Source organism: Aotus nancymaae, unplaced genomic scaffold (assembly GCF_030222135.1).
Source record: "Aotus nancymaae isolate 86718 unplaced genomic scaffold, 86718_ANA_hifiasm-v0.15.2.pri h1tg000036l, whole genome shotgun sequence".
Lineage (NCBI taxonomy): Eukaryota > Metazoa > Chordata > Mammalia > Primates > Aotidae > Aotus > Aotus nancymaae.
Window position 1 is genome coordinate 72,108,637 of NW_026988450.1, and position 22,805 is coordinate 72,131,441.

At 44.5% G+C, this 22,805-nt stretch overlaps 1 protein-coding gene across 3 annotated transcripts in view; it reads right to left on the reverse strand.

Moving 5' to 3' along the window:
* ANXA13 (annexin A13) overlaps positions 1–22,805 on the reverse strand; it is a 57,613-nt gene that overhangs the window by 20,740 nt on the left and 14,068 nt on the right. For all 3 annotated transcript variants that reach the window (XM_012451603.2, XM_012451602.2, XM_064384565.1), the window contains 2 exons: positions 11,479–11,554; positions 1,866–1,960 (listed from right to left, as the gene is read on the reverse strand). In XM_012451603.2, the coding sequence (XP_012307026.2) occupies positions 1,866–1,960; positions 11,479–11,554 (171 nt within the window). The remainder of the gene's footprint in view (positions 1–1,865; positions 1,961–11,478; positions 11,555–22,805) is intronic.

The window sequence follows — 22,805 nt, forward strand, 5'->3', positions numbered from 1 at the left end:
CTTCCTTCCCTTCTTTTCCTTCCTCCCCTCCTTCCCTCCTCCCATTCTCTCTTTTTGTTTTCTTTTCTTTTCTTTCTTTCCTTTCCACAGGGTCTCACTCTGTCACCAGACTGGGTGCAGTGCTGCAATCACAGCTCATTGCAACCTCGACTTCTTGGGCTTAATCCTCTGGCCTCAGCCTCCTGAGTAGCAGGGACTATAGGCACACACCACCACACCCAGCTAATTTTTAATTTTTGATAGAGATGAGGGTCTCAACTGGTCTCAAACTCCTGGGCTCAAGCAATCCTCCTGCCTTGGCCTCCCAAAGTGTTGAGATTACAGATGTGAGCCACCCTGCCTGGACTGACTTTTCATATTGCTAAGGTGAATGTGTCTTGGGAGGCTACTGGAGTTAGGGATGTTGACAGGGATAACAGTTCAGCTTCAGGCCAGCTGCAGTGGCTCACACCTGTAATCCCAGCACTTCAGAAGGCCGAGGTGGGCAGATCATGAGGTCAGGAGTTCAAGACCAGCCTGACAACCATGGTGAAACCCCGTCTCTACTAAAAATACAAAAATTAGCCAGGCATGGTGGCATGTGCCTGTAATCCCAGCTACTCAGGAGGCAGAGGTTGCAATGAGCCAAAATCACACCACTGCACTCCAGCCTGGGCAAAAGAGCGAGGCTCTGTCTGAAAAAGAAAATCAGCTTCATCCATTTAATTAAATGTAATTGAACTGAAGATGCACTTACTTTCATCAAAAATTGTCTTGACGAGCCTAACAGTAAGGAGAGAAGGAGAAAAAGCACAAAAGCACAGCCATTGGGGCCATTTAGTGTGTGTGTAAATAGCTCTACTTATGGGTATTTGGGTGCTTCAGGAATGGACACTGTTCTTGAAGTCAGAAGACTTGGGTGTGAGACTTGGATGTGAGTCCTGGTTCTTTTTGTTTTTTTTTTTTGTTGTTGTTGTTAGGTGTGTGATTTTCCGTAAGTCATTTATACATATAAGCTTTACTTTTCCTGTCTGTAAAATGGAAACAATCATAGCTATCATAGCTTTTCAGTATTGGTACATGCTGGCATTATCTTGACTGATTCTCCCAGCAACCTGAGAAGGGAGCTAAGTTATTATCGTCATTCTATCCATGAAAAGACCAAGGCCTGAAGCACTTGTTACGTGCTCAATATCAAATAAATAGGAAAACCCACCTCCATCTTTCTAGATACCTATTTATATATATATAGTGATTGAAATGGTAAAGGTTTAATAAATATAAATGAGAATACAGCATAGTAATTGATATTCATTTTGCACAATAATAATTCTAATGACATTGAGAAAAGGTTGTGTCCATTATATATTAATAAAGAAATAAGAAAGCCTAATGCATAACTGAAGACTTCTCTATATAACATTATTTTCAACAATAACAAGAATGAAAGAAAAGAGAGAAAATATAAAGAAAAAAGGTGTTGATAGCTTAATGAAATGGAGGTTTTTTTTCAGTTTTCTGTAACAATCACGTATGAAAAATTCCTGTATAAAGACCCACCTGTGGAAACTGATTTTCAAATTACTGATCTATCTACATATATACAATTAGTCCAAATTAAGTGAAAAAAAGACTAGGGTCTTAATAGAAAAATGAAGTTAATTTAAGAAATGATGAGTTTAAGAGTGTTGATTTTACAGACTATTAACAGAGCAATTTCAGTTTTTCTGAGCTTCATTAACGCTTTTAAGTGGTTATTTCAGTTTTCCTCCTGGGATGACTCGATAAAGCTATAAAGATATTCTGCGTGGCTGTGGGGACATGGGGAAGCCGAGACAGCCCAGGCCACGGCTGGGTGCGTGCTTGCTCACCACCCCTGGACTCACCTTGCCGTACGTTGCCTTGTACTTCTGCTTGATTTGTTGCCTCTCCTCTGATGTCCTGCCCGATAAGATTTCAATGATAGCTGCTTCATTGGTTCCTAAAATACAGGAGAAACAAAGCCACGGTGAACAAGAAATAAGATGGAAGGTTTTTTTAGTCCTGGGTGAGGAAGCCAGGACTCACAGCTTAAAGGTGGTTGGAGGCGTCTATGGAACCAAATGGACCCTCAGCTTTGATGCCTTATGCTGCAAACTGTATGCTTTTCACTCACTTAGACAAATAGCCGTTGAGACCTCATAGCTCATGGCACACAGTGCTAGGCGTTGCTGTGGAAAGAGAAACAAGTATGGCCGGTTCCCTAATTTTATTCCTAAGGAAATGAAAACCTATGTCCATACAACACTTGTATGTGAATGTTCATAGCAGCATTACTCATAATAGCTGCAAAGTGGAAACAACCCCAATGTTCATCACCTGAAGAATGAATAAACAGAATGTGGAGTCTCCATACAATGGAATGTTATTTGACCAGAAAAAGGAATACGTTACTGACAGATGTTGTAATACGCACGAACCTGGAACACATGATGCTAAGTGAAAGAAGTCAATCATCGCAGATCACGTGTTATATAATTCCATTCATAGGAAAGTCCAGAATAGGAGAATATACAGAGGCTGGAAATATACTAGTGGCTGGGGGTGGATGGACTGCCTAGGGGGATGGTAGCTGGAGTCCAGGGCTTCTTTTTGAAGTGATTAAAATGTTCTAAAATCGACTATGGTGGTGGTTGTATGTGTCTGTGAGTATTAATAAAAACTGTTGAATTAAACACTTTAAAGGGTGAATAATATGGTGTATGAATTATATCTCAATACAAACCTTTTAAAAAAACAACAAGGAAAAGTATGGGCTGTTCCTTGGCCTCTGGATGCTTACAATTGTATGAACAAGATTAAGACACAGGCTCAAATTGTTACAATATTAATCCCACCCATGTACTTGTTAATTTCAGGAGAGAAGTCCTGATTGAAACCATGAAGAGGGGTTGCCCCTTTTAGCTCCTATTACCTCTGAATTATGCTATTTTTAAAAAAGATTTTTCCCTGATGCTCAAAGTAATGCAAGCTCATGGCAGCAATTTCATCAGTACTGAAAACTATAGTGAATAAAAAGAAGGGGAGAAAATCCTTGTTTGAACCAGGAACCAGGATCAGAAAGATGACCCAGGTACTGCCAGTGTGGGAAGGAGAAGGACTGTTTTAATATCAAACCCCACATTCGATTTCTTCAGACTGGATTCAAATCATGGCTCCACTCTGTACAGACTACATGACACTGGATTTGCCTTGCCAAGTCTCAGTTTTCCCAACTGTAAGATGGGGATAATAGTATACAAGGCTATTGTGAGAATGAAATGTGAGGATCCAAGTATGGGTCCAATCCGTGGTGGTCCTAAGAGTGGACCTGGGAAAGCCAGGACACCAGGGGATGTAAATGACTAGGTGCCTGGCACTGCCTCACATCCACGCAGGGCTTGCATAGGGACCAGCCTCCATGAATTGCTCACCCCAGTGACTGAGCTCGCTGGGATCAAGGCACAGCACTTAGCAGTCACAGGAGCTGGAGGAAGCGTCAGAGGCAGTCTAGTCCAAGCTCTTATTTACAGATGAGGAAGCTGAGGCACAACACAGCGCCTCTTCTCCGTTCCTGCGTATACCTGACCGTTCTGCAGCATTTGAATTCTGCAGCTGGGAATTATTTTTTTTGAGACAGGGTCTGGCTATGTCACCCAGGCTAGAGTGTAGTGGCATGATCACTGCAACCTCCACCTTCTGGATTCAAACAATTCTCCTGCCTCAGCCTCCCAGGTAACTGGGATTACAGGCACGTGCCACCATGCCCAGCTAATTTTTGTGTTTTTAGTAGAGATGGGGTTTCACTATGTTGGTCAGGCTGGTCTCAAACTCCTGGCCTCAGGTGGTCCGCCCGCCTCAGCCTCCCAAAGTGCTGGGATTACCAGTGTGAACCACCACGTCCTGCCTGCAGTTGACAATTCTTTGTGTGAAGCACCTTCCTAGATGGCTTTGAACCTCCTTTCCTGGTTCTTCCTTTCTCCTCTCCATCACCTCCCTCTCAGCATCCTTGATTGGCCTTTCTTCTTCCACTTGCCTTTTAAACTCGGTTTTCAGTTCTCCTCTTTAGTTGGAGTCACTCCTTTCCCAGGCCACTGTCGCCCTTTCACTGATGAATCCAAGATCAGTGCCTCTAACCCTAATGTCTCCTCTGAGTTCAGACCTTATTTTCAGTTGCCTGTAGCCAACTTCCCATGGATTTCCCAGGGCATTTCAACTTTCATCATAGCTTAAACTGAACTCATTTTGTCTATCCTTAAATCTACTCCCCACCCTGTTCCCTTGTCCCAGCACCTGGCATGACCTGTATTAGAGAAAATCTGAAGTCACCTTTGAGGGCCCACCTGTCTCTTTTACTCTCAAATACTACCAAGTCCCATCTGTCTCACCTATGAGACACTCTTTGACCTGTTCCTCTCCTTCACTGCTATGGTCCCTGTCTAACAGGCCCTAAGTGTTTTTAGCCCCCACCCCAATATCAGGCTTTGCTCTCTGTCATCCACCTTGGGACGCTCGCATGTGTTCATTTCACGCCGTACTTCAAATACCTTTAGCGATTCCTCTTGACTCCTAGAATTAAATCAGAAGCCCTTACGGTGACATTGAGGCTGCCTGAAGTTTGGTGTCATACTACTCTTCTGGACCTATCTCTGTGCACAGCAGTCCAAGGCTTATTCATCTAATCTCGGCCATATTTAAGTTTCTGCTTCCTCTGTTCTTCCACAGCACACTATTTACCTGTATATTTGTAGGATCCCTGCAGTGAGTATCTAAGACTGCAGTATGGACAGTCTGAGCCCGGCACCTGGGCGGGAGGGGCCACTGAATGGCAGTTTGTCCTGTTACGGTGCCACTTACTGCTGTCTTGCTCTGGTTGGTGGATGGACCTGGATGATGGCTGCTGCCCAGCTGAGCCATCGGGATCCTGAAGAAACAAGATCGTGCAGATGCATTTGATGGAAGGGTTGAGAGCAGGAAAAGTCTAGACTATGGGAATGGGAAATGAATGGAGGAAACCTGGCTGGAGATGGGGAAGAGAAAAAAAGGGAGCCGTGGAAAAAAAAAAACGTGAGCTGTTTTACCCTCCCTCTGCTCCTGCACCAGCCCTCAGAGTCAGCTTTGGAGTGACAGAGAGGGGACTTAGAAAGAGTCCTGAGCAGGAATCTGATTTGAGAACTGGGTTCCAAACCTTTGGGTCCTTGAACCGTTCACTTAACCTCAAGGAGTATTTTCACCTCTACAGGTCTGGGAACGTTTAGCTGTTTGGTTCCAACTGGAGAAACAGAAAATTCTAGGATGAACTCACTTGCAAAAATAGCAGAAGTGAGTTGCCTGCCTGGTGCTGGCTTGGTTCCAACACCAGGATTTACGTTGTTCCCCTTCATTTCCTTCCGGAGCTTCGCCTCCATCATGGGTATCCAATTACTCATTCTATGATGCTATTATGATTTAAAAAAAAAAAACAACTTCTGAGTGCCAGAAATCTCACTTTAAAAGAAATTTCTTTTTCTTGTAAATATATCTTGAACCTATCCCTTTCTTTCCATTCGGGCCGCTCCTGTCCCAGATAAGGGCCTTGGCCTCTCGGTCCTGGATCCCGGCAGGTGCCAGGCCAGGAAGGAGCATTTTTGCCCACAGGAGGCCCATTCACTGCACTGGGCCAGCCAGGAAGCTGGGGCTCAAGCCTGGCTCTCCCTTTTCTCTCACCCCACATTCACTCAGACCAAGGCCTCTCCATTCCACCTCCTTAGTGCCTCTCAGATGCACGCATTTCTCTCCATCCTCCCCTCCACTCCATCACTCAGCAGAACGACGGATACCACCCACATGCGGGTTCCTCTCTTGCTCTCACTTTTTCCAATCAGTGTTCACCGCCCCCAGAACAACCATTCTGAAGTGCAGATTGGCCCGCTCACCCCTCTGCTCCAAACTTTTCAGTATAGGCCCTTTCAAATGCAGAATGAGGCTTCAACTCTCCAGTGGGGCCTATGGGGTCTTTTGGCCTCTCAAAGTCTCATCCTCCTACCTGTTCTCTCCCAAGCTACTTTCCACCCACCTTGTAGATGATTCGCAGCTCCTAGAACAAACAACACTTCCTCTCTCACCTCTAGGCCTTTGCATGGGCTGTTCCCCCGATCTGGAACACGCTGATCCTCACCTCCACTCCCACTTCTCCTTCAGGTCTCAACTCCCTGCACACTTCCGGACGGATGAGGCTTCTCTCCCTCTGTGTCCCTCATGCTGCCTGCTCTTCCTGTCTCTACCGGGACACACTCCAAGTTCCAAGGGAGCAGAGTGTTTTGTTTACCACCGTATTCCAACAGAAGGCTGTCAGTATTTATCAGATGACTTGCTGAATGAATGGATGCTTAAACGTGCATATATGAATGAATGAGGAAGTTTGCACGTCATCACAATGGAACCTTGTCTCTGTAGTGGTGTAGGCTGCATGTGATACTCAGATGGGTCTGCATAGCAAGGACCAATAGAAATCCTCCCTACTCTGATGCCACTTGTAGCCAACATCTGGATAATCAGGAAAATGAAATTAATATTAAAAATAATAGTGTTTTTTAGACTTTCTTTCTGGGAATCCTTTACAAAAAGAGAGAGACCAACCCAAATGCTTGTCAATAATAGATTGGATAAAGAAAATGTGGCACATATACACCATGGAATACTATGCAGCCATAAAAAAGAATGAGTTCATGTCCTTTGCAGGGACATGGATGAAGCTGGAAACCATCATTCTCAGCAAACTGACACAGTAACAGAAAACCAAACACTGCATATTCTCACTCATAAGTGGGAGTTGAACAATTAGAACACATGGACACAGGGAGGGGAATATCATACACCAGGCCCTGTAGCAGGGTGGGGGGATAGAGGAAGGAGAGCATTAGGAGAAATAGCTAATGTAGATGACGGGTTGATGGGTGCAGCAAACCACCATGGCACAAGTATGCCGATCTAACAAACCTGCATGTTCAGCACGTGTATCCCAGAACTTAAAGTATAATAATAATAATAACCTAATAAAAGTCTATGAAATTTTAAAGCTGAAAAAAAAAAAGTGAGAAACCAGATTGCAAAACAGTTGTGAGGTGGCCCAGCAACAACCGGGAGGTGGGGAAGGCCATGAAAACGACACTGGATTTCCCCGAAGTCCTCTTTGAGTCCCGGTCTCAGGCTGTTCCGGGGGATGTTTCTACTACCCGGTCACTGAACAGTGACCTAACTCTACATTTCACAATATGTGTATCATATAAGCAGTGCTGCTGAATGATTTCCTGTAAATACTTACAATGGTTTGAGGCACGAGGGCTAGTCCCCAGTGGTTCTGGGAAAGGCCTTTTTTAAAATGAGAAAAGAAGGAGCCACACATTGGACACTGTAATTTCATAGCAGAGGTCACAGCCGGGGCGTTAATCAGCCTCAGGAAGTGCCTCCTGGCCTCCTTGGTTTTGCTTTTCCCAGAAATATTCTGGGATGACACCGAGTCACATTTCAGCAGGAACGGGGGCCACAGACAGGGTGGGAAGCCCCCCAGGCCCATGTGCCACAGCAGTGATCAGGGCTGTGGTAGAGGCTCAGCTTTCCCTTGGGCTCCAATGTCAGCCCAGTCTGCCTTGCCAAGCCCAGGAGGCTGCAGCCCCCATTCCGGTGCTCAAGGGCCACTCTCTTCTGCTAGCACTGCTGGGCTGCGAAGTCCCTAATTTCTCCTTGGGAAGTGGGAGTGCAGGGGAGAAAGATGAAGTAATGAATGGCACAGTCCTGCCTGCCTGAGCAGGTCACTGCTTCCCACTCATCCTCTGTCTCAGTTTCCTGAGGCTGCTGATTCAATGACCACAAACTTGGTGGCTTAAGACAACAGCAGCCTATTCCTGCAGTTCTGGAGGGTGGAAGTCTGAAATCCTGGTGTTGGCAGGCCCACAGTCCCACCAGCTGCCCCGTGGCAGAGTCTGTTCCTTGCCTCTCCTGGCTTCTGCCGGGAACCCTTAGCATTCTTGGGTTTGTGGCCATATCTCTCTGATCTCTGTCTCCATCTTCCCATGGCCTTCTCTCTGTGTGTCTCCTCCTCTGTCTCTCCTAAGGACACTAGTCATTAGATTTATGGCCTACCCAGGTAATCCAGGATAGTCTCATCTCAGGATCCTTAACTTAATTATATCTGCAAGCACTCTTTTTCCAAATAGTCATGTTCACAGGTTCTGGGGGGATATATTTTTGGGGAGTCCCCCATTCAACCCAGTTCGCCCTCAGTGATGGAGAACAAGGGTGTACCTACTCGATGCTCATACCGATCTCATTGGCTTTGTGCAGATTTTGGATCTCAGCACAAAGAATTTAGATCCCAGAACAATATTGTTCCAAAGGAGGCAACCCACATAGGACAAGGGCCACTGAGGTGCTGGGCTCATTGTTCAAAGCCGACATATGAGTGAGAACATGTGGTGTTTGGTTTTCTGTTCCAGTGTTAGTTTGCTGAGAATGATGGTTTCCAGCTTCATCCATGTCCCTGCAAAGGACATGAACTCATTCTTTTTTATGGCTGTGTGGTATTCCGTGGTGTATATGTGCCACATTTTCTTTATCCAGCCTATCAGTGATGGACATTTGGATTGGTCTCTCTCTCTTTTTTAAAGCATTCCCAGGAAGAAAGTCTAAAAAGTACTATTATTATTATTATTATTATTTTGAGACAGAGTTTTGCTTTTGTTGCCCAGGCTGGAGTGCAATGGTGCAATCTCAGCTCACTGCAACCTCTGCCTCCCAGGTTCAAGTGATTCTTCTACCTCAGCTTCCCATAGCTGGGATTACTGGCATGCGCCATTTTGCCTAGCTAATTTTGTATTTTTAGTAGAGATGGAATATTAATTTCATTTTCCTGATTATCCAGATGTGGGCTGCATGCGGCATCAGAGTAGGGAGGATTTCTATTGGTCCTTGCTACACAGACCCATCTGAGTATCACATGCAGCCTACACCACTTCAGAGACAAGGTTCTGTCATGATGACATACAAACTTCCTCATCCATTCATTCATTCATTCTTTCATATATACACATTCATTCATATAGGCTCTGCTGGGCTCTGTGTATATGCACAATGAGGTGCTGGCCTCTGCATAGTGATTGCCTGGAGCTGAAGGGAGGGAGGAGCTGCTAATAGGTGTGGGGTTTATTTCTGGGGTGATGAAATGTTCTAGAATTAGTGGTGATGGTTGCAAAATCCTGTGAATATACTAAAACTCTGAATTGCATGCTGTGAAAGGGTGAATTTTATGGTTTGCAAATTATATCTCAATAAGCAGAAAAATTAATAAAACATTCTGTGGACTGAGATGGATCTTACCTGTTGTTAATGATACTGAGCAATGTCTTCTCAGTCTGTCCCCATCCCCTCCAGGACTGCAGCCATGTGGCTGAGGTGCCCTAGCTAGGATGTCTCTAAATTGGTGGCATTTGGAGTGAGTGTTGAGAATAGGTTCACTCCCAGTGTTCCCCACTTACTGGCTTGGTGACTTTGACTGTCTTACTTAACATGGCAGATCCTTAGTTTCCTCAGCTGGAAAATTGATTTTTGTAAGAACTTGTTGAGATTTTGTATATGAAGTGCTTAGCCCAATGCCTGAGAGCTTAACAGTTTCTCAATAATGTGAAAAAGAAAATCTGGGAAATGAATCCACTTTGCCCTTTGACCCCTCTGTCCCCTTCAGTGATTTCACTTGCTGCTTGTTCTGGAACTCCTGATCAGCAAACCTGGGTCAATCTATTTCTTGTTTTACCTTCAAGGCTACAGGGTAAAATCACACAACCACGTGGGCTGGAGCCACGAGAAACCATGATCTCCCTACTCAGTGTGTCCCTCAGTGTGCATCAGTTGTCTTCTGTTGATTGTCTACCCCTTCTCTGCTACTCAAGGGCTATTTCAAGCCACCACTCAAGCCCCATACTCCATTGTCAAACCCTTCTCTTCAGCAGATAACCTCACCTCCCACTCACTGAGCAATGTCAGGTTACCAGGCATGGGTGCCTTCAGTTTGTCCCCCAACAACACCATGAAGGTATCTACTCCAGCAGTCAGTCTCAGGGCCTTCCCTCTCTGTCCTGTTCAAGGGAAATCCTTGCATCTGTGCTTTAGATCTTACCCTCTCCCAGGATTCTGGGACTAGACCTTGTGTAAAGAGCAGCTTCCTTGAATCATAGGACCTCTCTTCATGGCCCTAGACCGAGATGCTCTCTCCCTCATCCCACCCTGGTCCCTGGTCTGCCTTAGTTTTGACTTCTTGCTGAGTTCCCCACTCTTGGCCATGCACTGACCCTTAGGATATAAACAGCTTCTCCATTTTCAACTGTTGATTGTTGCTTTTGGCCAATTTTGCACTCGTTTGATCTACTTCTACAGGCCACTTCGAGGTCCCAAATCCAGCTCTCATCAGACTCAATTTCCCCATCATCTCCCAGGGAAGGGATCAGAGGGGTTTAGATCATACCAGGTGAGATGGTTTGGCTGTGTCCTCACCCAAATCTCATCTTGAATCATAGCTCCTATAATTCCCACATGTAAGAGGGACCCAGTGGGAGATAATTAAATCATGAGGCTGGTTTTCCCCCTACTGTTCTCGTGGTAGTGAATAAGTCTCACGAGATCAGGTGGTTTCATAAGGGGAAACCCCTTTCACTTGGTTCTCAATTCTCTCTTGCCTGCCGCCATGTAAGAAGTCCCTCTGCTCTTGCTTCATCTTCTGCCATGATTGTGAGGCCTCCTCAGCCATGTGGAATTGTGAGTCCATTAAGTCTCTCTCTCTCTCTCTTTTTTTTTTTTTTTTTTTTTTTTGAGACAGTTTTGCTCTTGTTGCCCAGGCTGGAGTGCAATGGTGCGATCTCGGCTCACCGCAACCTCTGCCTCCTGGATTCAAACGATTCTCCTGCCTCAGCCTCCCGAGTACCTGGGATTACAGGCATGCACCACTATGCCTGGCTAATTTTGTATTTTTAGTAGAGACGGGGTTTCTCCATGTTGATCAGGCTGTTCTTGAACTTCCGACCTCAGGTGATCTGTCTGCCTTGGCCTCCCGAAGTGCTGGGATTATAGGTGTGAGCCACCACACCCAGCCTATAACCTCTTTTTCTTTATAAATTACCCTGTCTCAGATATGTCTTTATTAACAGTGTGAGAACAGACTAATACACCAGGATTGTATGAACTGTATTTCTCATGAGGGTTCTCTCACCTCAAGGTCAGATTAAATGTCACACTATCCAACTCCTAACTCATATATAGAATCCTGAAAAGTAACAGGGTCTGACTATAATCTCGAGAACTTTAATAAAGAGGTCAGTGGAAGTGATCAACTTGAGTTAGCTTGGAATACACAAGATGGTGAGATGTCCCTTTCCTAACGTCATGGGAAAGTTGGACAGGAGACTAAGTTTAATCAACTTCAGAAGTAAACTAGCAACAAAATATCTCTCATACCCATTCCTTTGCAGGCTTTGTTCAGCTTTTTGGCATCTCGATCCACATCAAAACCCTGAGGACTGCTCGCTTTAGCCTGGAAGAATAATTGAAAAGGTGAGATGACAATATAGACAAGCCTGAATGATCTCTGGGTAAAATTAGTAGCAAACTAGAGGACCAAGCAGTCATCCTAACCAGGGACCAGCTATCACTTCACACACTGGCACATGTGGAAATCAGCTGGGGAGACTCTGGCCCCAGAGAGGTGACTGGTACTCCTTGGGGCCAGCTGGCCTTGGATGACCAGGAGAATGGGCCCCTCTGTTCTCAAAGACAATCATCCTGGCCAGCTCTGCAATGAGGGATTTTCATATCAACCTCACCTTTGTGTGTCTGCCTCTGATACAAAAAATAATACTGTGTGCCAGTGTCCTGGATTGATGGTTCTCCCCGCTTGCCACGAGACACAGCTATGTCTAAGGAATAGGTCAGAAGCTGAGGGTTCTAGGATCTTACTACAGGTTCACTTGGTGACTTGGATCTTTGCCATCCATACAAGGAGAAACATATATTTTGGTTTGTTAGAGATACTATAGGAACCAGTAAAAGCACAGTTTTGGTTTTCGTGCTCCTTAGGGAGACAAAGTCATGTTCATATACTGTGCTGAGCTGTTTCCCATACTTCGGTCATTGGCATAATACATGCACTATTGCACCCACAGTTACCTGTGTCTAAATAATAAGCAAATTATTATTTGCTTATTATTTTCCTTTCAATTGACATTCATTTTTACTTAAAGTTTCTTAAAAAGGAAATTTTTGGGAGCACAAAAATGGAAACCAGTATTGCTTGCATAAATGAAAGGTAACCATAAATATAAACACATAACTATTAAAAACTGCAATAAACCTGTGAGGTTAATTGTAGTTATGCAGCTGGTAGCCAGGAACACACCCTGAGTTTCCTGTCTTTGCCTTTCCTCACAGAGCTTCTCCTAAGTGATATGTGTCCATATATTTTCTTTTCTTTCTTTTTTTTTTGATTTGAGACAGAGTCTCACTCTGTTGTCCAGGCTGGAGTGAAGTGATGTGATCTCAGCTCGCTATAACCTCTGCCTCCTGGGTTCAAGTGATTCTCATGCCTCAGCCTCCCCAGTAGTTGGGATTGTAGGTGCATGCCATCACGCCTGGCTAAGTTTTTGTATTTTTAGTAGAGACGGGGTTTTGCCATGTTTCCCAGGCTGGTCTTGAACTCCTGAGCTCAGGCAATCTGCCCACCTTAGCCTCCCAAAGTGCTGGGATTACAGGCATGAGCCACCGTGCCCAGCATGTTCATATATTTTCTATCCTTCCATGAAGGCTGGTTTAAGCGCTGCTGGCGGTACCACCGCGGTTCAACTCTCCCTGGCCTCATTTCCTTCGGCACCTAGTGGAAGTGAACAGTAAACTGCATGCGGCTCAGTGGGGATGTTGCCTTTCTCTGCACGGCATCCTTATTTTCCTTATTTCCCCTTCCCCCATTGTATGGCCTCTTGGGGTCTGCCAGTCATGAGGCTCGAACCCCTTTGTCCTGCCCTTGGTCACCTACGTGGGCACATGCCCTGTGACTCTGGCAGTCAGGATTGGTTCAGCAGTGTAGATGTAATCCAAGTAGGATTAGAGTCAATTAGAGTCTTTCTCTTGGCTGATATATAGATACTGAGAGAGATACACGTCTCTCTCCTACTGGGTCTGCTAGGGTGAAAGTGAGTGAGTCTAGGGCTCTTAGTGGCATTTTGTCCACTACATAAAGTGTGTGGGGGAGAGAGAGAGAGAGAGAATATAACACTGTACAAATCCTCAGACACAGCAGTGTCTGTGTCCTTGGGCTTCCCAGTTTCATTAACTAGCAAACTTCCTTGGTCTAACTTAATATGAGTTGGGTGTCCGTCCTTGTGATCCAAAGTGTCCTGGCTAATATCTGTGGACTGAAGGCGAGCTGGCTTGAGGCTTTGGTTAATGAAGAATCATAGACTCCTAGAGCCAAAAGGATCTTCAGGGCCACCTATAACCTCCCTGCCTTTTGGAATGTGAGGGCATGGCCCATCTTGAAGCATCTGTCCCTGAAACAAGCCAGGAAGGGGAATGGCATTGTTGTAAACCTGCTGTGTGCCAGGCAGTTTATAGATCTTTCTTCATTATGCATAGGGAAAAGTGGGCATTACTAGTCTACCTGTTAAATAAGGAAACCTGGGTTCAGGCAGGTTAGATCATTTGTTTAAGGTCTTGCAGGATGCAGGACTGCACCCAGCTCAATTTGCCTCCTAAAGCCTGTGCTCTGAGCAGCACTCAATACTGCCTTGCATTCTATGACTAGAGTTTCCATGATCCAACAGAGGGGTCGGATGACTCTGGAGTCACAGAATGACACCTGCTGTTTTCCTTATCCAAACCTTTTGTGAGATATAAGAAAGCTATTTGGTGCTTTTGAAGTCTTGTTGATAGGACTAGCTACATAATTTGCTGGGCTTAATACAAAATGAAAGTGCAGGGTTCCTTGCTCAAAAAGGACTAAGAATTTCAATAGGGTAACATGAGAGTATTAAACCAAACACAGAGCCCTTCTGAGCATGGGGTCCTGTGCAGTTGCACAGGCTGCACACTTCTAAAGCCCACCCTACTTTTGATCAAATTCTGAAGGAGCTGGTCCTCTGAGTGTGGAAGTAGTAACTTCAAAATCATAACGGTGTCTTTGCTTTTCATCCAAAGTATTATAGAGTGCCCAGGAAGTGAGGGCGAATTGAATCAGGGCAACAGAAATCTCCTATCAGTAGGCTAATTCAGAAGCTGTTCTCTATGTCCTGTTAGCCTCATCAGTGCAGAGAATTTGGTGGGACACATGATCTGTCCCACTTCACAACTAACACACTGAAACAGAGACACAGGGCTCTGCCAATGGCTGTGCAGGTTATGCCCTGGCTGAGGGGCTGGGGCAGAACAGAGCTAGGGGCACACTTGCCAAGCCTGGTGCTGGCAGGACTGCTTCCCCTTGAGGGTTGCCTTTTCCTCATTTGCACAAAGGAGCTGGGAGGGCTTGTGGAGGCCGTATGGAGACTTGTCTAAGGCCACCTGGCCAGGCAGGTTGAGTGGGAGCCGGGGCTAGAACCAGAGTTTCTGATTCTGCCAGATCTAATACGACATGCCTGTCCGTCATCCACTTCCTGTTTTAGGGAGGCCGTTCCATGATACAAATATCATAGAGTTGTAGGAGCTCAGGGGTGAGATAAAAGGATGCTCTCAACATGCCCAAGACCAAAAAACCTAGTAAATAAATGTCATTTGATCCAAAATAACTCTGATATCTGGGAGGTGCAGCAGGAGAGTGTTGAGTCATGTGTTATGAATGGAGATAAAATTGGGACTTAATTTTTTCTTTTTTTCCTTTTTTTAAAAAATTTTTTTGAGACAGGATCTCACTCTGTCACCCAAGCTGGAGTGCAGTGGTATAATTTCAGCTTACTGCAGCGTCTGCTTCCCAGGTTCAAGCTATTCTCCTGCCTCAGCCACCCAAGTAGCTGGTATTACCGGCACATGCCACCATGCCTGGCTAATTTTTGTATTTTTAGTAGAGATGGGGTTTCACCATGTTGCCCAGGCTGGTCTCAAACTCCTGAGCTCAAGTGATCCACCCACCTCGGCCTCCCAAAGTGCTGGGATTACAGGTACGAGCCACAACGCCCAGTCTTCTTTTAATTTTTTCTTTACAAATAATGTGGGTAGGACTCTATATCAGAGGCACCACCATCAGCAGGGCAGACTGAGGTCCCAGTCCCCTGACTCCCTGCAGGAACCACTGTTAACCACGTTGGTCATCTTTCCTAATCAGCTTGAGAAGATAATTCAGGCTTGTTCCTTGTAACAGCAGGAGATTTGATGTCGAAGTGAAGGAATCATGTGATGTGATTTTAAAAGAGAGGAAGAAAAAGAAAACAGTCCATTTGGCGCTGTCCCCTCTGTGTGGTGGGGCTGCCTCCACAATGGCCATATTCAGAAGCGATGCTCAGTGCTGATGCAACTGGTGTCCAGTGGCTTGTCCCCAGGAGCTGGGTACCGAACTTCTTCTCGGGGATGTATATGGAGCGGACATTCCCCATCCATTGTTCATTGTTAATGAGATAGACAGCTGATGATGGGGCCTCAGGCCTGTTTGCTTATCAGGAGATGTAGTTTTTGAAACCTGAAGCAACTGAGCAGAACGTCTGCATACAGTGAGAATGCAAGTCAGGTACAGAATGGGCTGCAGGGGCTCCAGGATGGGCTCAGACATGCTTGTGAGGCTTTAGGAGACCACACGGATGTTCCACTTGTTTGTAGCTATGAGACACTGAAGAGGCAGGGCAATGTTCCTTGTTCTGTTTTCTTTCCATTTGCTTATTTTTTAACAGTGCTTGCACTGACACTCAGGAGACAGATAAAAACAGCACAAGAATATTAAATGTCGGTAAAAATGATTTTAGAAGTCTGGGCTTTGAGCCCACAGGAATACTGGTTTGAATGTGGATCTGCCTCTTAGCAGCTGTGTGAGCTTGGGCCATGAACCTCTAAGCCACCATTTCCTCATCTGTAAAATGGAGCAGTCTCTGCATTGCAAGTCTTGAGGCTTGCGTGAAATAACTTCAAATGCCAGATACACAGGGAGCTACATAAATGTTAGTCCTTTCCCTGCCTCTTTGCATTTCTTGGCTTTGTGCCTTGTGATATTTATAAGATTTCATAAAAGTGATATTTATGGAGATTTCAATTCTGCATATTTAGATTTAACAGGTTTGGAAGATATGTATACAAAGATATTTATATATACACACATGTACCATAGGTAGATATATAGGTTTCTAATTCATACATTTTGATCTCAGATGGATATATATCTCCCAAACTTGTCAAATATTTATCTTATAATGCCCCAAGCAGCATCATTATTTACAATAGGTGGCCATTGAAGATAATAATAGTAAAGTTGAAGAATGTGGCTTTATTGTCAGAGTGCATTTGAATCCCAGCATAACTGCTTGTTAGCTGTGTGACTTTGGGCAAGTTACAGAACCTCTCTGTGATGTGCTTTCTTCATGGGTATAAGGGAGATGGCTGCGCTTTAGTCGGGAGTCGGTGAGGTGGCTTTCCGACGCAGCATGTCTTAGAGGGTTTGGAGTGCAGACGCACAACTCCACACTTTACGTAACCACGCCATGTGAGGTGCATTAAGTTACCACTCACATGCACCACTCATGCGCTAGTGCTTGGCTGGCAGCCACTAGTGTCTGTAAAAGGTATAATTACCCTGCTAACGCTGTACCTATGGCTTGGGGCTCCAGGCTTGCTTGAGCCCAGAGAGCATAAAGCCATGTTGAAATTCCCTGCGATTCCTGGAGTGTTTTTCCAGCTACCTGCCACCCCACTGACTTTTTCCGGCCTTCAGTTGGAAACTAAGAGTGGTAAATGGGGATAATCATAGTGCCTACCTTGTAAGTCTCCTGGAAGAATTTAAATAAAGTTATTCATGCAAAGCATCTAAAACGAAGCCTGGCTGACAGCATGGGTTTAGTAAATGTGAACAATTGATTATTTGTTGAAGGCAAATCAGCAATAAACTTTCCAGAATATTTCAAACTCCTTTCCTGCTTGAGGAGTTTCCACCTTGTAAATGGCACTGTAAAGATCAGTTTGTCACTGGTCACCTGCAGTTTGGATCTGAAGTTCCAGACATATATGTCACACGGGGCAGTGATGCTGTGGAGTCCAGTTGGCCTGGCATGATGTTCCAACATCACACCTTGTTAGCTGTCTCGTTTGACAAGTGTGATAATTCACACCTCATGGGGTGTAAGGCTCTCCCTGGGATACCATTCTGGCGACGTGCTGGTTCCTCAGGTCCAGAATGGAAGCAAGTGCTGTCAGCTCTATGAAAGGCACTGCCTGTTACATGAATAAGGCACCCTTGGGGCTGGAGGGACTTCCTACCTTGGTTTTTCTTCCTTCTAGTAGATCTACATGTCCTTCTCTGTGTATCTATGTTCCTGTGTTCCCTTACCTAAAACAAGGGCGTGAATGATCTCCATTTTTCTCAAAGGAGGAAGCATAGAAAATAAACTGAGATGCTCTGATCCTAGGAAGCAGTGTCACCTTGGCAGAAAGAATGCAGAAAACACCCATGCTGAGAAATAACTCAGGGATATGCCTGCTGCCACAGAGCAGATTGCCCAGGAGGGAGGTCAGCTCTCTTGAATCAAAATTCTGATGCCCCCAGCCAGAAGAATCGGAATGGAAAAACAGAACCCTGATCACATGCCTTCTGTCCCTGTCCAATTCAAGAAAGTCTTAACTCTTATAATAGAAATGGAACATTCTAGGAACATCTTCTAGGTTGCAGCAAATTCTGGGGATGGAGTGTGTGAAGGAGTTTGCTGAGGGTTATGATTTGCAAATTGGTTGTTCTATGTATTATATAGTAACCAGCATCTTCCAGAACACCGCCAAAAATACACTCATTTAAGCACATTCATACTTGTCAGTCCTCGTGTCCTGATTTTCTATTTGAATAGCTTCAAGTCTGGACAATAAGAATAGACTGTCTCATGAGAGGCATGTGAATTAATTGAGAAGAAATATGTTGCAGGCAAATTAGACTCTCCTCTAAATTATTCTTCCTTCTCTTTCTCCTTTGTCTCATCTTCTTTTTCTTCTTCCCTTCTTTCCTCCTTTATCTTCCTTCAACAAACAAGTATTGAAAATCTATTGTATGCTAAGCACTACCCCAGATCCCTGTTCCCAGGGAAATAAACATGTCAATTTACACATGACAATTGCATTATGATACAGTAAGCACTTTTGGGTGCAAATAGCTGAGAGGAGAAAGGAATTTTTATGGAGAAGTTAACATTTGTGCTGGTTCTTGAAGGGCAGTAGGAATTAGGCAAGCAATTAAAGGGAGAGGTGGAGGTGGAAGGAAGACATGCCAGGGAGAGATGGCAGCCTGATGCTTTCAGAGTCTGTGTACCTGCGTGCTTACTATGACCTATGAATGTGCTAACATGATTGCATCTAATCATGACATAATAGTCCACATAGTGTGGACTTGAGAGTCAAACCTACTCTGTTCAATTGCTGATTTGCCCTTTGCTGGTTGTACCACCTTGGGCAAGCTGATCCACGTCTCTGAGCCTTAGTTGTCTCATCTTTAAAGTGGAGATGCACCTGCTCTTGCGGTCGTGTGAGGTGTAGATGCATTCGTGTTTGGGATGTAGTATCACAGTGCTGGATTACAGTAAGCACTCAGGTGGTGGCACGTAGGAGGTGGGATGCTGAGTGACATAGGATGTAAGGGTCATTTGTAAACTCTGAAAGTATTATCAAAATGCAGTGGGAGTGGCATTTGGACTGTTTAATATTTCCAGTGCAGCTCCTCAGAAGCCTTGGCTGGCTGCACTCTGCTCAGTAAATATTTGACAGTGGTTGCTTGGTATCTGGGCTGTGAGCCAGGAGGGCCCCCGGGAAGAGCCAGAGAGCAGAGGGCAGAGGGTTTGCTGTGCACTGATCTACAGAGAGGTACTATTTGAGCTGGCATGAAATGAGATCAAAATACAAGGGCCAAGATTGGAACCAGGTGATGGCCTGGGCTTGTTAAGCAGGCGCAAAATGGAGGCAGGTGAAGGGTGTGCTGGAGAGAGCCTCGGACACACCTGACTCTCCTCCGTTTCAGTTGTTAACATTGCCACTGCTGGTTAATGGCACCTTGCACCAATATTGGTGATTCTAGTTAAGTTTGCCATGTATAGATTTTTTTTTTTCAAAATTCCTGAAAAAAATTTTAAACATCTTTACTGAGGTATAATTTCTATATACTACATTATATATTTAATTATACAATTTGACGAATTTCAACATAGGCAGACACTCATAACACCATCACCACCATCAAGGTAATAAATATTTCATCAGCTATGAAAGTTTCCATGTGAGTGTGTGTGTGTGTGTTAAGAACACTTAACTTGACATCAACCCATTAAGCAATATTTTGTATTTTAAAATTTTTGTACAGAGAGGGTCTCACTATGTTGCCCAGGCTGGTCTTGAACTCCTGACCTCAACTAATCCTCTTGCCTCATGCGATCCTTTAGCCTTGGCCTCTCAAAGTGTTAGGATTACAGGCATGAGCTACTGCACTTGACCTTAACAATTTTTTAAGTGCATAATAAAGTATAGGGTACAGTGTGCCTTACCCCAGATCTGTAGAACAAATTCATCTTGCATAACCAAAACTTTGTACCAGTTGAACAGTGCCTCATTTCCCCTCCCTCTGGTCCCTGGTAAGTACAGTTCTATTCTTTACTTCCATGAGTTTGACTATTTTAGGTACCTCATGTAAGTAGAATCATGCAGTATTTATTTTTCTGGCTTATTTCACTTAGCATAATGTTCTCCCAGTTTGTTCAAGTTGTCACAAATGGCAGAATTTCCTTCTTTTTTTGAGGCTGAATAATATTCCATTGTAAACTTGCCTAGTATAGATTTTAAGAACACTACAGAGTTAGGGAAACTGAGTCCAGTTTGGGGAAGGGACTTCTTCGAGGTCACATAAGTTTTGCCTCCTCTCTCACAACATCTACCTTTGAACCAGGCATGATGCTATTTTTTCCTCCTTATCTTTTCCAAGACTGTTTTCCCATCTGAAAGATGGTAATAATAGTACCCACCTCGTATGGGTTGTTAGAAGAATATGTATCAAGAGCGCTTGGCAGGATGTTCAACACGTGGCAAGTGCTGAGTGTTATTTTTATTCCTTTCTTCCATCTTGACCTGATTCCTGTTGAGTGTTGAGTGAGTCCTTTGCATGGTGCTTTGTGTAGTGCCTTTAAAATTGGAAGTTTACTATAGGAAGCTCAAAATGACTGTTTATGTAGCTTGTCCTAAAGTAGAAATAGCTTTGTACTCATAGATAAGCAGTAGCAGGGGCCAAAGGTCTAAGAGAGATGTATGGGAGGAAAACTTAAAATTGAGAATGACAGCAAAATATGGAGCACTTAATATGTGCCAGGCATGGGTCCAGACAGTTTACAAATGACTAACTCATTTAATTCTCCCGACAACCCTATGGGGTAGGTATTATTACCTCCTATTTTGCAGATGGGAAAAACCAAGACACACAAGTATGATGAGATAGGGATTCAAACCCACACAGTCTGGATTTGGAAACTCTACTCTTGACTTCTTATTAATGGATTTTGGGGGTTCTTGTCTAATAGGGATTCAAACACACAGTCTGGATTCAGAAACTCTACTCTTGACTTCTCATTAATGGATTTTGGGGGTTCTTGTCTAATAGGGATTCAAACACACACAGTCTGGATTCAGAAACTCTACTCTTGACTTCTCATTAATGGATTTTGGGGGTTCTTGTCTAATAGGGATTCAAACACACAGTCTGGATTCAGAAACTCTACTCTTGACTTCTCATTAATGGATTTTGGGGGTTCTTGTCTAATAGGGATTCAAACACACAGTCTGGATTCAGAAACTCTACTCTTGACTTCTCATTAATGGATTTTGGGGGTTCTTGTCTAATAGGGATTCAAACACACAGTCTGGATTCAGAAACTCTACTCTTGACTTCTCATTAATGGATTTTGGGGGTTCTTGTCTAATAGGGATTCAAACACACACAGTCTGGATTCAGAAACTCTACTCTTGACTTCTCATTAATGGATTTTGGGGGTTCTTGTCTAATAGGGATTCAAACACACACAGTCTGGATTCAGAAACTCTACTCTTGACTTCTCATTAATGGATTTTGGGGGTTCTTGTCTAATAGGGATTCAAACACACACAGTCTGGATTCAGAAACTCTACTCTTGACTTCTCATTAATGGATTTTTTGGGCTCTTGTCCGAATAATTTTTTTTTTAATTTAATAATAGAAAAGCTGGGCCAGGTACGGTGGCTCATGCCTATATTCTAGCACTTTGGGAGGCCGAGATGGGAGGATTGCTTGAGCCCAGGAGTTCAAGATCAGCCTGGGCAACATAGTGAGACCCTGTCTGTACAAAAAATTTTAAAAAATTTATCTTGGCATGGTGGTGTGTGCCTGTAGTCCCAGCTGCTTGGGAGGCTGAGACTGAAGCAGGAGAATCATTTGAGGGCAGGAAGTTGAGGTTGCTGTGAGCTGTGGTTGCACTACTGCACTCCAGCTTGGGTGACAGAGTGAGACCCTGGAAAGAAAGAAAGAGAGAAAGAGAGAAAGAGAGAAAGGGAGGAAGGGAGGAAGGGAGGAAGGGAGGAAGGGAAGCTCAACTCTTAGAATGATAATGTTTTACAGAAACACTAGTTGAGACCTGAGACCTGAGACTTGTCAATGACCAGGGAAGCCAAGAACCCTTTGCATAGCTGTAGGATCAATAAATGTTCTTGATGATGAGAAACTAGAAAGTAAAATGAAAAACGAAGTCACCACTATTTGCAAGGCAAAACAACCATCTCCCGCGGAGCAAAGTGTGTATGCAGGACAGACACTATTGTCAAATTCTGCTCACAATATTCCTTCCAATGCTAATGGAATCATGCTTTCTGCCTCTCATTTGTAAACTGGTACTAATACCTGCCCACCCTGAAGCATCTCAGGAAGATTAAATAAGACAATGTCAGAGCGCTGGGCCGGGAGGTTTCATTATGATGACTCAGGGCTGGCAGGGAAGGAAGTGACCTTTCTGCCCTTCAAAGGCCCGTAGGAAGCTTCTTTCTTCTCCTCCCCTCCTCATTTCACACCAAGCCTTCCAGTTCTCCCTTTCCTGAAGTATCTTTCCTTTCAGGTAGAGGAGGGATCATAGCTAAAGGACAACAGTGTGCCAGGGGACTGAATTTTAGCAGACAACGTTTTGAAGACTGAAAAGAGACAGAGCCAGTGGGATGACCAAGGTTTCCAATATGCTTACCTCTTTGTTTTTGTTTTTTTTTTTTTTTTTGAGACAGAGTTTCACTCTTTTTGCCCAGGCTGGAGTGCAATGGCGTGATCTCGGCTCACTGCAACCTCTGCCTCTTGCGTTCAAGAGATTCTCCTGCCTCAGCCTCATGAGTAGCTCGGATTACAGGCACGCACCACCACGCCAGGCTAATTTTTTGTATTTTTCGTAGAGTTGGGGGTTCCTCCATGTTGGTCAGGCTGATCTCGAACTCCTGACCTCAGGTGATCCACCCACCTCAGCTTCCCAAAGTGCTGGGATTACAGGCATGAGCCACTGTGCCAGGCTTCAATATGCTTACTTCTTATGGGTGCCTGCTTTTCAGCCTGATAAATTGCCAAATATATTTGTAGGTAA